Source organism: Rutidosis leptorrhynchoides, chromosome 1 (genome assembly GCF_046630445.1).
Source record: "Rutidosis leptorrhynchoides isolate AG116_Rl617_1_P2 chromosome 1, CSIRO_AGI_Rlap_v1, whole genome shotgun sequence".
NCBI classification, from domain to species: Eukaryota; Viridiplantae; Streptophyta; class Magnoliopsida; order Asterales; family Asteraceae; genus Rutidosis; species Rutidosis leptorrhynchoides.
In genome coordinates this window covers 230,248,403-230,262,509 of record NC_092333.1, presented here as the reverse complement: position 1 = coordinate 230,262,509, position 14,107 = coordinate 230,248,403, and the positions used below count along the sequence as shown (strand labels likewise).

General features: G+C 33.8%; 2 protein-coding genes across 3 annotated transcripts; both read left to right on the top strand.

Moving 5' to 3' along the window:
* The first annotated feature begins 244 nt into the window (after positions 1-244).
* LOC139895655 (uncharacterized) lies at positions 245-2,523 on the top strand. Its single transcript, XM_071878185.1, has 3 exons — positions 245-257; positions 371-702; positions 1,356-2,523. Exons 1-3 carry the CDS (start codon positions 245-247, stop codon positions 2,466-2,468), a joined length of 1,458 nt encoding a protein of 485 aa, XP_071734286.1. The 3' UTR covers positions 2,469-2,523.
* Positions 2,524-3,491: 968 nt separating this feature from the next.
* Positions 3,492-5,249, top strand: LOC139868536 (uncharacterized). Of its 2 annotated transcripts, none has more exons than XM_071856881.1 (2): positions 3,492-4,043; positions 4,961-5,249. In XM_071856881.1, the coding sequence occupies exons 1-2, from the start codon at positions 3,592-3,594 to the stop codon at positions 5,154-5,156; spliced, it is 648 nt and encodes a 215-aa protein (XP_071712982.1). In that variant the 5' UTR covers positions 3,492-3,591; the 3' UTR covers positions 5,157-5,249. The 2 variants fall into 2 exon arrangements, with proteins under 2 accessions (XP_071712982.1, XP_071712975.1); XM_071856874.1 differs by having other exon boundaries at positions 4,898-5,249.
* The last annotated feature ends 8,858 nt before the right edge of the window (positions 5,250-14,107 follow it).

Sequence of the window (14,107 nt, the reverse complement as noted above, 5' to 3'; positions counted from 1 at the left end):
TAAGATTATATGTGCTTATTAAAATTTCTTTTCATGATCAGTTGTGCATCGATGGATGATAATATGGAAGATGACAGTAGTAAACGTGTTGTGTGGCTACATTCCAAACATTATTCCGCAGCGGGTGACATTTTTGGCGAGCCACAAAAGACTACTCGAATCGGAGATGAATTTCAGGCACAAATCCCATCTCTGATGACAGAAAACGAGCGTTTGCAACTAATTGCGTTACCGGTTTATCACGATGTTCAAAACCGGTTTGCTTTTGGTCTGCCAATTCCTGTTACTTGGGTTACAAATAAACTTGAAACCAATCAAGAAGCTATCGAATCTGTAGATGGTAAATCTAGTATTTTAGGTTCTAAAACAGGCGATGATCTGTTTCCGCTTCCTTGTTCATCGGGTGAAGAAGTTTGGACCGAGATTGAACATGATAGTTTTGTTCTCGGTTTATATATATTCGGCAAGAATCTTCGTGTTGTGAACGAATTTGTGGGGAATAAAGGACTGCCGAATGTGATAACTTATTACTACGGAACGTTTTATCGAACCAGTGAACACCAACGATGGTCAACGTTTCGTAAAAAGAGAAAAATAAAGTCTTTGCTCGGAAGAAAAATCTTCAAAGGATGGAGAAGACGGGAGCTTTTGTCTCGTTTACTTCCTAACGTGACAGACGAATGCAAAACTCATTTGACTGAGGTACTTTGAAACTACTAGTTGGTTGAGTCGGGGTCGAGTCAAAAGACGTTGACTAACGTTGACTTATAGTAATATATTATATTATACACATAAATATATATAACATACATATCTAAATATTCTTATGCCCTAGGTCGGAAAAGTCCCGTGACGGAGACTTGTCGGTCAGGACTTTATAACTACTAGTCGGTTGAGTCAGGGTCGAGTCGTACGTTAACTAACGTTGACTTTTAGTAGTATATATATTTTAACCTATTTATATTACACATAAATATATCAAACATGCATGTTGCAAACGTACATATTTCTAACGTAGATATTTCAAACATATGTATAGGGCACGAAATCTGAGTATATAAAAGTATGAAAATGGTGACCAAACTTTGACAAACCTTGACTTTGACTGACTTTAACCGACCCAGACCCGACTCAGATCGACATTGACTAATTTTTTAGCGTTGACCGACTAATTAGACATTTTTGGGCGAAACGGGATAGGCTAGTCACCAAACCGACTAGTTGGCCAAGACATCCACCGTTTAAAACACTGCTTGTGCCCATTATCCTTTTATGTTGTACGAGTATGATCTCGTATGCAGCGGTCATATAAAAATCGATATTTTCTTACTGATATATGATATCGCATAATTCAGGTGAGTAGTACATTTGATGAGGGGAAAATCTCGTTCGAGAAGTTTGTATTCAGTTTGAGGGATACAGTCGGGATCAATATTCTTATCGAAGCAGTAACCATTGGAAACGAAAAACAAGACCTTACGACCAAGAACAAAAAACGAATAAGAAGCAAGAAACGTCACACAACATGCTCGTCTCTTACAACACAAGAAATTTCCGATATTTTGAAGGATCGAATCGGATTAAGCAAAACGAGGTTAAACGAGGTGTTTTGGGATGCTGTATGGCCTCGTCTCTTAGCAACAGGATGGCACTCTGAGCAAACAACAAATTACGCGTTACAAAACTCTAAACATTCGTTAGTGTTTCTCGCACCGGGAGTATCAAAGTTTTCTAGACGGGGCTTAGTCAAAGGAAGTCAATATTTTGACTCGTTGACTGAAGTTGTTAATAAAGTTGCGTTGGAACCGCAACTTCTTGAACATGAACATAACCAGGACACATTGGTGCAGCCACATGTGCAACATGTCTCGGATGATGATAATGAACATTCGATGAAATGCACGATTGTGGATACCAGTTTGGCTCCGATTGTTAATGTTACCGAGCTATCGAGTTTGTTAGTTTGCGATCCTACTAATATGCAACGATCGTGTAGTATTTCTGGTGAAACCGAACACGACTCAAGATCAGAATCTCGAAATGATGATCTCGATGTTGTCGTTTCGAGGATTGAAGATAAGAAAATGGATGTCTCCAACAATGTTCAACAACCAATACGAAAACTGAAGTTTGTTTCGAAATCAAAACCAAAACGTCTTCGGGTTAATAGTATTAGAAATGGTAACACGAGCGGTGAAGATGCAGCTAAGGAAGACGTAGACTCACGTTCTGAGAAGAAAAGTCGAGGTATAGTGATAGACTTGAATAGCCCACGGGTCGCTCCAGTTTCGGGTTCCCATGAAACCACCACCAATGAGCCCGAGTTATCGAGTAGTGGCGGTGGTCAAATTATTAGGCAAAGTACAAGAAACCGTCCTTTGACCACAAAAGCATTGGAAGCTCTTGCAAATGGGTTCTTGAACCCACCGCAGAAGAAGAGGAGAGGGTCTGAAGACCGGGCCCCATGACGCGTTCGTGCTAAAACTGCGCTTGTATCGAGTTGTGGTGCACACTACATTGAGAACAGGGTTGATGAAGTCTCTTAAATGACATAAGTTGACTTTTGAAGGTCAAACTTACAACTGTTTGCTTTCAAATTGTATATTGAATTGAATGTGGCTTAAACATTGACCTGAATTATATTCAAATATAAACCTTCAGAGTTCAGACCATTATAAGTATCCTTTTCTTTTGCTCAACAGTTTGTTGACTATGAAAGTCAAATGCATGACTTTTTTTTTGTCAATTTTCAGAAGCTTTGGCCAAGTTCATGGGTTGTTTATCAATGATCAAATATATAATGTACTGTAATGCAATATGCACGTCTTAATTGTTTCAAAAAGAAGGCAACACTCCTTCATATACACAAAAGGTATTCAATATTTGGTTTAAAAATGTTTTAAACCACTCATGTGGTATTGGGTTTTGTTGTTGTTTAAAAATGTTTTATCCGAATATCAACTCAAATTATAATCGATTAAAATCAAGCCGAAAAAAGCAGTTTTTGAATCGATTTAATCCGACACTGTAATCCACAGTAAATCCATCATAATGCAAACGTTCATTACCGGCAAGGTCATTCACCTCATTCACCCAAAGAGTGTTGTAACTATCGCCCGAAGACTCCAAAACAACATCAACTAACTCGTGAATATGTTTCACGATTTGTGATTCGACAAAGGCTCGATAAAGGCGAACAAAGAACTAATGTTACCTAACGGGCTAACGTCCTAACGACATAAGTAGAGATAAAAACGAGATAAGATATAAAAATTATAATTAATTGTACTAAGCAGAAAACCAATAGTCTTCAATTCCATAGTTACTCAACCTTCCAGCTACATCTTCACACAAAAATATTTTAAAAACAAAGTAACACCTATGACTAAAATTGAAACCTCCTGATAACTTAAGGGACTAAACTTACAATTTACTTTCACAATTTATAACTCATACATAATTTACAAATCACTACCTCCCTCTTTCTTCCCCATGGCTTCCACTCCGCCACCCAAACCCTAACAATTCTGCCGCCGGCCATAGCTAATGCGCCACTGCACTAGACCATCAACCGCCTAACCACACTCAACAATGGATCATACATCCACTCAGTATCCTAACAATTCCGCCACCGGAATCATACCGGCGCCGGAAGATATCTACCTCTCGAATTCCACTCAATTATCACGTCAACAACTCCTCCGGCGACGATCTCACAACGTGAAACAACTATCAAAGTGTTACCGTGATCATTATTGGGGATTGATGGAGGAAATTAGGGTTCAGTATCGTGAGTATTTGTGGAAATTCGGTGTTAGTCCTTTTGAAAAAGAGAATAATGTTCATGAGAACAATAATGTGAAATTGGAAGAAGGAATTGTTGAAGGGAATGTAATTGGTGATGGAACTGGATTTGGGAATATGAAATGTTTGTTTAATAATTGTAATCGTAAGGCAATGACTTTGACTAAATTTTGCCGCGATCATATATTATCGGATTCGAAACAACAGTTGTATAAGCCGTGTGAATTTAATCTCAAGAGGTTTTGTGATCTTTCTTTTACTAAATTTGTGGAATTGTATGTTTGTATTGTAATTGCATGTATATTAGGTTATTATGGCCTGTTGGGAATTGTTTAATTAACGGTGCGTTTGATAAATCTGAATGATTCATAATATGAATGATTCAGGAGTCTGAATGAATTTAGTTCTGAATGACACTAACATGTTTGATTCACGGTTCATAATTAACTATGGTCAGAGTTTAGAAATTAGTGGATAGTACCTAATTAAGCAGACTCAAACACTATATTAGTTTGTTAATGCAGTTAAGATTACACAAGTATGGTACTAGTATGCTTGATAAGATAATGCTCTAACCTGCATTATCGAATGTTTATGATAATGTGCAGGTCTAGTAATATCTTTGCTTGTTTTTATGTTTATAATGAAAATGAATTAGGCTTTTCTTTGAATGTGTTTTCGTGTTTTTGTGTGATGTTGAAAGTTTTTATTTCTGAATCAAACACTTTCCTTTGCTTTTTACATCCTGTTTAAGATCCATTGTAGAGTTTTCTTTCACATGGTCACATGTTGGGCTGCTGTTCTAGTATATTTAGTATAATAACGCATTAATCTGCATTCAAGTGATACAATCGCGTAATAAAGTAACCACGATACGAGCATTTGGTTTGTATCATGTATCAATAATGTGATTAAACTTTTTCGTTGTCTACCTCCAAAACCTGTTCATTGTATTGAGCATGAGGGTTCTATTAGGTAGATTGATTTTAGTTAGTTAACTGGTTATGCATTCGTGAACATCTGTATTTAGTATGGTACTGGTTTATCATAAATTACTAATAACTAACATTAATTTTTTTTTTTTACTATGTAGTGCACAGGGACGTGTACCATGTGGAAAACCAGTTTTACGGTCTACTGTTCCTTGTTACTGCAGCGTACACTTTCTGAAAGCCCAACAACATGTGTATCGTGCATTGAAGAAAGCAGGTCTAAACGTTTCTTCAACACATAAGTTGGCTCCAAAGATGCATGTTATTGTGACAGAATACGTTCGTGAAATCCAGGAGAAAAGGAAAAATCGTTTGAGGGCAGATAAGAAGAAGATTGAGCCTAAGCTTGAAATTGATTAACTTTAGGGATGTTTGACTCTTTTGCTGTGTTTTAACAATGTACAAAGTATAAAGTGTAGTATGCTATATCTCAATAGCATTATATCATCTCATTGGTGGGTTATTTTTTTTTTTATTTTTTTTTTTATTTTTTTTTTTTTTTAACTAAGGATTTGGAGAAACAAGGTTTGCAAACCTCGGTGTAAAGAGCTAGTGCTGTTTTAACTCCATCTTATTTTGTGTTCGATTCTGTATGTTTTGTTTTATTGTGTATCTTTATCTTTATAGTGATGTTAGGAGTTAGGACATGTAAATGATTAGTAACTATATGGTACTGGAAAGAGGTGCTTAAATGAGTTGGTTTGGGCTGCCACGGTGATAAGTCTGAACAAAACATTTTGCTTCTGACAAGTTAAAATCTTTTATTGGTTATATTTTTATACTTATGCATTAAAATCACACTATTGATTATTGTGATCCGTTTAACCTGATCCATTTCCGTAGTTAGTATAGAAAGTTCACTTCTTTGCAGCACAAATTAGCATTACTAATTACTAAAAGAGTCGAAGTTGATTTGTATGGTACAAATTGGTTGCATTAGTCACCTTTAGATTTGTAATTGTGATGATTAGATTTAATTGTGGTGATGACATAAAATGCAACCCCAGACCCAGATGAGTTTAGACGTTTTATAGAAGTTACAACTATGAAATTACATGAAAACGAGCTATGTAGTTGGACATATAGATGCACAAACCGGATAAAAAACCGGATTCGGACAAAAAAAAAAACCGGATTTTTTTGTCCGGATTTTTCGGAACCGGTTCCGGATCCGGTTCCGGTTCTCGGCGTCGGATTTTTTTCGGATTGTTTTCCGGAACCGGTTCTTTTTCGGATCTCGATCGGATTTTTTCGGATTTTTCTTGGACTAGGATTCGATTTTGCGAATTATATTTTTACCGGTTCTATTTTTTTTAACGTTTGACAACAATAATATAATTGGTATAAAGAAAAGTTGTAACGCTCAACTGCTCAAGTGCTCAACACAATAGATAATATAAATAACAATATTCGAACAATACAATTATATAAATAACACTTTTATTCGAACGATACAAAAATAAAAATAAAAACACTTTTATTCGAACAATACAATTATAATTAATACATTTCGAGCTTCGGCATGGCCATCACCCAATAGTGTATTAAGACTAAAGTATATCGAGCTTCGGCATGGCCATCACCCGTTATACTTTTGTGAAGATGTTCCAACGGAAGCGGAACCGGAAACGGAAGCTTGTGAATTATCCATTATGGGATAATTAGACTAGAGATTAGAGAATATTTAGTGATTTAGAAATAAATATGAGAATGTTTGTTGGTGCATTTTCAACCAAGGCATTACCATGTATTTATAATGGACTTTGTGGGGTTAAAATGGTAAAAAAAAAAAAAAAACTCAGAAAACTGCAAAAAAAAGACTGAAACTGCACACACACAAAAAAAAAAAAAAAAAAAAAAAAAGGCTAGTTTTTTGAAAAACCGGATCGGATCCGGATCCGGATCCAAACCGGATCGGATAAAATCCGGTTTATATCCGGAAAAAATCCGGTTTTCTTGAAAACTGGATCCGGGTGGAACCGGATCGGATCTCGGATCCGGATCCGGTTTTTGCTGTGTCCGGTTTTGCTTGGATCCGGTTCCGGATCGGGTCACCGGATCGGATCTGGATCCGGTTTTTTTGCCCATCTATAGTTGGACATCTTTATATATGCAGGTGAGATATACAGTGTTGTGATGGCCTTCGCATCAGATTTACTAGTGTACAGTCCCCAACAAATAAAAAAACGATTAAAAAAAGGTCAATGATTATACAACGGTAAAAAACAGTCAACAACGGGAAGAAACGGTCGAGACGAGGTCGAGATGGATGTTTTTTTTGTTAACGGCAAAGGCAAAAGTATATTAATAAACACTCCCTAGCAAGACGCTAAGAAAGAAATTACAAAGGCATTTGAAGCCAAATATTCCAATTTGAAACAACTTGGCCTCAGTTTTTAAGCCAACGAAATGAAAAATACTTAATTACATCAAAAATACAATGTCCACGTATAACAATATCATCGAATGCCGCGCCGTTTCCGAATCGCCAAAGGACCCATATATTTCAAATATAAATATTTTCGGATTAAAGCAACATTGGCGTCAAACACAATGCATTTGCCTGTAATTTGAAATATTTATCTTTGAAATGTTTTTGTCTTAAATATTTATATAAAAAGTCAACGATGGTCACTATCCGTCTCCACCCCGTTTCGCCCCATTTTAACCGTTGCGACGCTCCAAGGTCCTGACAGTCTCGACCCCATTTTGTGTGTTTTTCAACCTTGGATATAGATCATGGATATCATTATGTACTATATTTGCTTTTTCTAGGGGGGACATATGATCTCGGTTATTAGGGTCGAAACAATCATGTTAACCGCAAGTTTTTATATTGTTCCATATTAGTACACATAAAATAACTTGCAATTTAAGGGTGTGTTTGGACGAAAGTAGCTGAAGCTGGAGCTTATTTTTGAAGCTGATAGCTGGAGCTTATTATTTTTTATAAATGTTTGGTAAATTAGCTGGAGCTTATTTTTCAGTTCATAAGCTCTACTTTTTTTCATAGGCTACTACAAGTAGCTTATTTTTTCAGAGCTTATGATTTTCATAAGCTCTACTTTTTTTATCTACCAAACGAAGCTTATGACTTAGAGCTTACTAAAATCATAAGCTAAAGCTCTCATAAGCTTCCATAAGCTCCAATAAGCTACGCGCCAAACACACCTTAAATACAACGTTACTAGTATACGATTAACAATCAAAGTCAGTAACAACTACAAAACCTATATTACAAGACCTATATTAGTGCCATTAATGCTAAGAACTTGTATTGGATGATATAATTCTGCACAATAACATGAACTCAAGTTCCTGCCCTTGTGTCATTACTTAGCAAAATAGCATCCCATAAGCTTGAGACTATCTTGCTACTCAGTCATATGAATCCAAAGTGGCACATACCATCTTCTTCTGGTTTGTTTTTGAAACTTTTTGCATCATGTGGAATTAATCTAACTACTAACACTAACAATCACCTTTTTCATGCTTGAAAACGGTTTCACACATTTCATACTTAAAATGTTAATTGTATTAGTGTAACCAGTATTCCCTTTTACATAAGAATTACTCCGTAACATATAGGAAAGTTAAAAAAAATGATTGTAAGGCATCCAATATCTTATTTGTGTTATAATATATAAATATATATATATATATATATATATATATATATATATATATATATATATATATATATATATATATAAATGGATAGTCAATTATTGATACACAAAAGTAATATTATTGTATTACCTAAACTTGTGATATTTTTGCTATAAATAGCCATGAATGCAAGCATTAAACTTGCACCATTTCTCACACTTACAAAGTGTTTCTTTCTTTCTCTCCATTATCATCTTTATTCTTACACTTCATTATTAGTATTCTTAATCAAGAATCAAATCACTAAAGGTAGTTATAAGCCTACTGAATTATAACATCAAGAATCAAACCACTAAAGGTAGTTATAAGCCTACTGAATTATAACACGTTATCAGCACGATAATTTTAATACTAATTATGGTTGGCTCTGCCACCTAAATGATATATGGTCGGTTATACCACCTGAATAATATATGATCGACATTGTCGTCTAATTATCATTTATGTTACTAACATTTATATTTCAATTATCTAACATTTATATGGCCGACACTGTCGCCTAATTATCATTTATGTTACTAACATTTATATTTCAATTATCTAACATTTATATGGCCGACACTATCGCCTAATTATCATTTATGTTACTAACATTTATATTTCTATTATCTAACATTTATATAGCCGACACTGTCGCCTAATTATCATTTATGTTTACTAATATTTATATTTATGTTATATAACATTTATTAATGATTGCTTACATATGGTCGACACTGTCACCTACTTATCATTTATGTTATATTAAATTTATGTTTAATGTTTATATACTTATGAATATAAAGTGACTATAATTTATCATGCTGTTTGTTTTAATAGAAAATGTCGAATCTGGAAAAGCTTAAATTTACTCCTTTAGAATCAACTGGAAACAACTACATGCCATGGGTTATAAAAGTAAAAATGCATCTTAAATAAATGGACATTCTTGAAGCCATAAATGAAAACAACAATTGTTCTGAAAAAGAACAAGCAACGGCATGTTGCTTTATTCATCAACATATTGATGAATGCTTACAAAATAATTATGTGACTGTAGAAGATCCCCATGTTTTATGGGAAGGTCTCAAAAGCAGATTCAATAATCAAAGAGAAATTTTACTTCCAGCTGCTATGGAATAATGGAGAACATTAAGGTTCCAAGACTTTAAGAAAGTAAATGAATATAGCTCAGCTCTGTATAATACATGTTCACAACTTAAATTCTGTGGACATGAAATAAGTGATGCAGACATGATGGAGAAAACTTTCTCCACAATGAATGCTGCAAACATCACAGTGCAAAGAAATTTGAGAATGCTAAAGTTCAAAACATATCCTGAACTTAATTCATATCTCTTAGTTGCAGAGCAAAATGATGAGCTATTAATGAAAAATCAGCAATCCCGTCCCACTGGTACACTTGCAATCCCTGAAGCAAATACTGCAAATAATTATAAACAGGGACAAGGACGCGGGCAAGGTCGTGGTTATTATAACCATCACCATCATCATGCCAAAAGCCATAACTATGGTAGAAACCATCCTTATGGTAATGGTAATGGGCGAGGACGTGGTCGTGGTCGTGGCCGTGGTGGTCAAAGAAATAATAATCCACGAAAATATAAATATCAACCACAAAACAAGCCCACTAAACAAGATGTTGAAGAAAATTCTTCTAAAAATTCTGAAGAATCTTGCTACAGATGTGGTAGAATGGGCCACTGGGCTAATACTTGCCGAACATCTAAACATCTTGTTAAGATGTATCAGGATTCGCTGAAAGATAAAGAAAAGGAAGTAAACTTTGTGGATAATGTCGATCCAACAGTCACTGAGAAACCATCTGATTTATATGAAGATTTCTTGAATGTTTAAGTTGTGTGTCTTTCGAAAAATAAACGATTTAATATCGTCTGTCTTTGTCATTATGTTTGCTAAATGTTTCAGTACTATCTATTTGCGTGTAAAATATTGTGTAATATTAATGTACTCACTATTTATTTCTTATATATGAAGTTCAATATGAATTTTGCTGGAATACAACATCAATCAAGTGGTGGAGATCTCTGTATATCAGACAGTGGAACTACACATACTATACTTAAATCCGAGAAATATTTTATTGATCTAAAACCAACGGAAGGAACTATACATACAATATCAGGACCTGCTAACTTGATAAAAGGGATAGGAAAGGCAAATTTCATACTACCAAATGGTACAAAATTTTTAATAAATGATGCCTTATTTTCTCCCAAGTCAAGCAGAAATTTATTGAGTTTCTCCGACATATACCTTAACGGGTATGATTATCAGTCAGTGACAACAAAAAATGAGAAATATTTAAGTATCACTGACAAGAGTCATGTGGTTGAAAAACTGCCAAGACTTAGTTCTGGATTACATTATACACATATAAATGTACCAGAAATACATATGGTAGTTAACGAAAAATATATTGATCCTGATGTATTCAGTTTATGGCATAACAGATTAGGCCATCCAGGATCAACAATGATGAAAAGGATTATTGAATGTACTCATGGACATCCACTAAATGATAGAAAAATCCATCATGATACAATGGTACTGTAGTGACCCGAACTTTTCCATGTTTATATATATTAAATGAGATTGATATTTACATGATTAAATGTTTCCAACATGTTAAGCAATCAAACTTGTTAAGACTTGATTAATTAAAATATGTTTCATATAGACAATTGACCACCCAAGTTGACCGGTGATTCACGAACGTTAAAACTTGTAAAAACTATATGATGACATATATATGGATATATATATAGTTAACATGATACTATGATAAGTAAACATATCATTAAGTATATTAACAATGAACTACATATGTAAAAATAAGACTACTAACTTAATGATTTTTAAACGAGACATATATGTAACGATTATCGTTGTAAAGACATTTAATGTATATATATATATCATATTAAGAGATATTCATACATGATAATATCATGATAATATAATAATTTAAAATCTCATTTGATATTATAAACATTGGGTTAACAACATTTAACAAGATCGTTAACCTAAAGGTTTCAAAACAACACTTACATGTAACGACTAACGATGACTTAACGACTCAGTTAAAATGTATATACATGTAGTGTTTTAATATGTATTTATACACTTTTGAAAGACTTAAATACACTTATCAAAATACTTCTACTTAACAAAAATGCTTACAATTACATCCTCGTTCAGTTTCATCAACAATTCTACTCGTATGCACCCGTATTCGTACTCGTACAATACACAGCTTTTAGATGTATGTACTATTGGTATATACACTCCAATGATCAGCTCTTAGCAGCCCATGTGAGTCACCTAACACATGTGGGAACCATCATTTGGCAACTAGCATGAAATATCTCATAAAATTACAAAAATATGAGTAATCATTCATGACTTATTTACATGAAAACAAAATTACATATCCTTTATATCTAATCCATACACCAACGACCAAAAACATCTACAAACACTTTCGTTCTTCAATTTTATTCATCTAATTGATCTCTCTCAAGTTCTATCTTCAAGTTCTAAGTGTTCTTCATATATTCTACAAGTTCTAGTTACATAAAATCAAGAATACTTTCAAGTTTGCTAGCTCACTTCCAATCTTGTAAGGTGATCATCCAACCTCAAGAAATCTTTGTTTCTTACAGTAGGTTATCATTCTAATACAAGGTAATAATCATATTCAAACTTTGGTTCAATTTCTATAACTATAACAATCTTATTTCAAGTGATGATCTTACTTGAACTTGTTTTCGTGTCATGATTCTGCTTTAAGAACTTTGAGCCATCCAAGGATCCGTTGAAGCTAGATCCATTTTTCTCTTTTCCAGTAGGTTTATCCAAGGAACTTAAGGTAGTAATGATGTTCATAACATCATTCGATTCATACATATAAAGCTATCTTATTCGAAGGTTTAAACTTGTAATCACTAGAACATAGTTTAGTTAATTCTAAACTTGTTCGCAAACAAAAGTTAATCCTTCTAACTTGACTTTTAAAATCAACTAAACACATGTTCTATATCTATATGATATGCTAACTTAATGATTTAAAACCTGGAGACACGAAAAATACCGTAAAACCGGATTTACGCCGTCGTAGTAACACCGCGGGCTGTTTTGGGTTAGTTAATTAAAAACTATGATAAACTTTGATTTAAAAGTTGTTATTATGAGAAAATGATTTTTATTATGAACATGAAACTATATCCAAAAATTATGGTCAAACTCAAAGTGGAAGTATGTTTTCTAAAATGGTCATCTAGACGTCGTTCTTTCGACTGAAATGACTACCTTTACAAAAATGACTTGTAACTTATTTTTCCGACTATAAACCTATACTTTTTCTGTTTAGATTCATAAAATAGAGTTCAATATGAAACCATAGCAATTTGATTCACTCAAAACGGATTTAAAATGAAGAAGTTATGGGTAAAACAAGATTGGATAATTTTTCTCATTTTAGCTACGTGAAAATTGGTAACAAATCTATTCCAACCATAACTTAATCAACTTGTATTGTATATTATGTAATCTTGAGATACCATAGACACGTATACAATGTTTCGACCTATCATGTCGACACATCTATATATATTTCGGAACAACCATCGACACTCTATATGTGAATGTTGGAGTTAGCTATACAGGGTTGAGGTTGATTCCAAAATATATATAGTTTGAGTTATGATCAATACTGAAATACGTATACACTGGGTCGTGGATTGATTCAAGATAATATTTATCGATTTATTTCTGTACATCTAACTGTGGACAACTAGTTGTAGGTTACTAACGAGGACAGCTGACTTAATAAACTTAAAACATCAAAATATATTAAAAGTGTTGTAAATATATTTTGAACATACTTTGATATATATGCATATATTGTTATAGGTTCGTGAATCAACCAGTGGCCAAGTCTTACTTCCCGACGAAGTAAAAATCTGTGAAAGTGAGTTATAGTCCCACTTTTAAAATCTAATATTTTTGGGATGAGAATACATGCAGGTTTTATAAATGATTTACAAAATAGACACAAGTACGTGAAACTACATTCTATGGTTGAATTATCGAAATCGAATATGCCCCTTTTTATTAAGTCTGGTAATCTAAGAATTAGGGAACAGACACCCTAATTGACGCGAATCCTAAAGATAGATCTATTGGGCCTAACAAACCCCATCCAAAGTACCGGATGCTTTAGTACTTCGAAATTTATATCATATCCGAAGGGTGTCCCCGAATGATGGGGATATTCTTATATATGCATCTTGTTAATGTCGGTTACCAGGTGTTCACCATATGAATGATTTTTATCTCTATGTATGGGATGTGTATTGAAATATGAAATCTTGTGGTCTATTATTATGATTTGATATATATAGGTTAAACCTATAACTCACCAACATTTTTGTTGACGTTTTAAGCATGTTTATTCTCAGGTAATTATTAAGAGCTTCCGCTGTCTCATACTTAAATAAGGACGAGATTTGGAGTCCATGCTTGTATGATATTGTGTAAAAACTGCATTCAAGAAACTTATTTTGTTGTAACATATTTGTATTGTAAACCATTATGTAATGGTCGTGTGTAAACAGGAT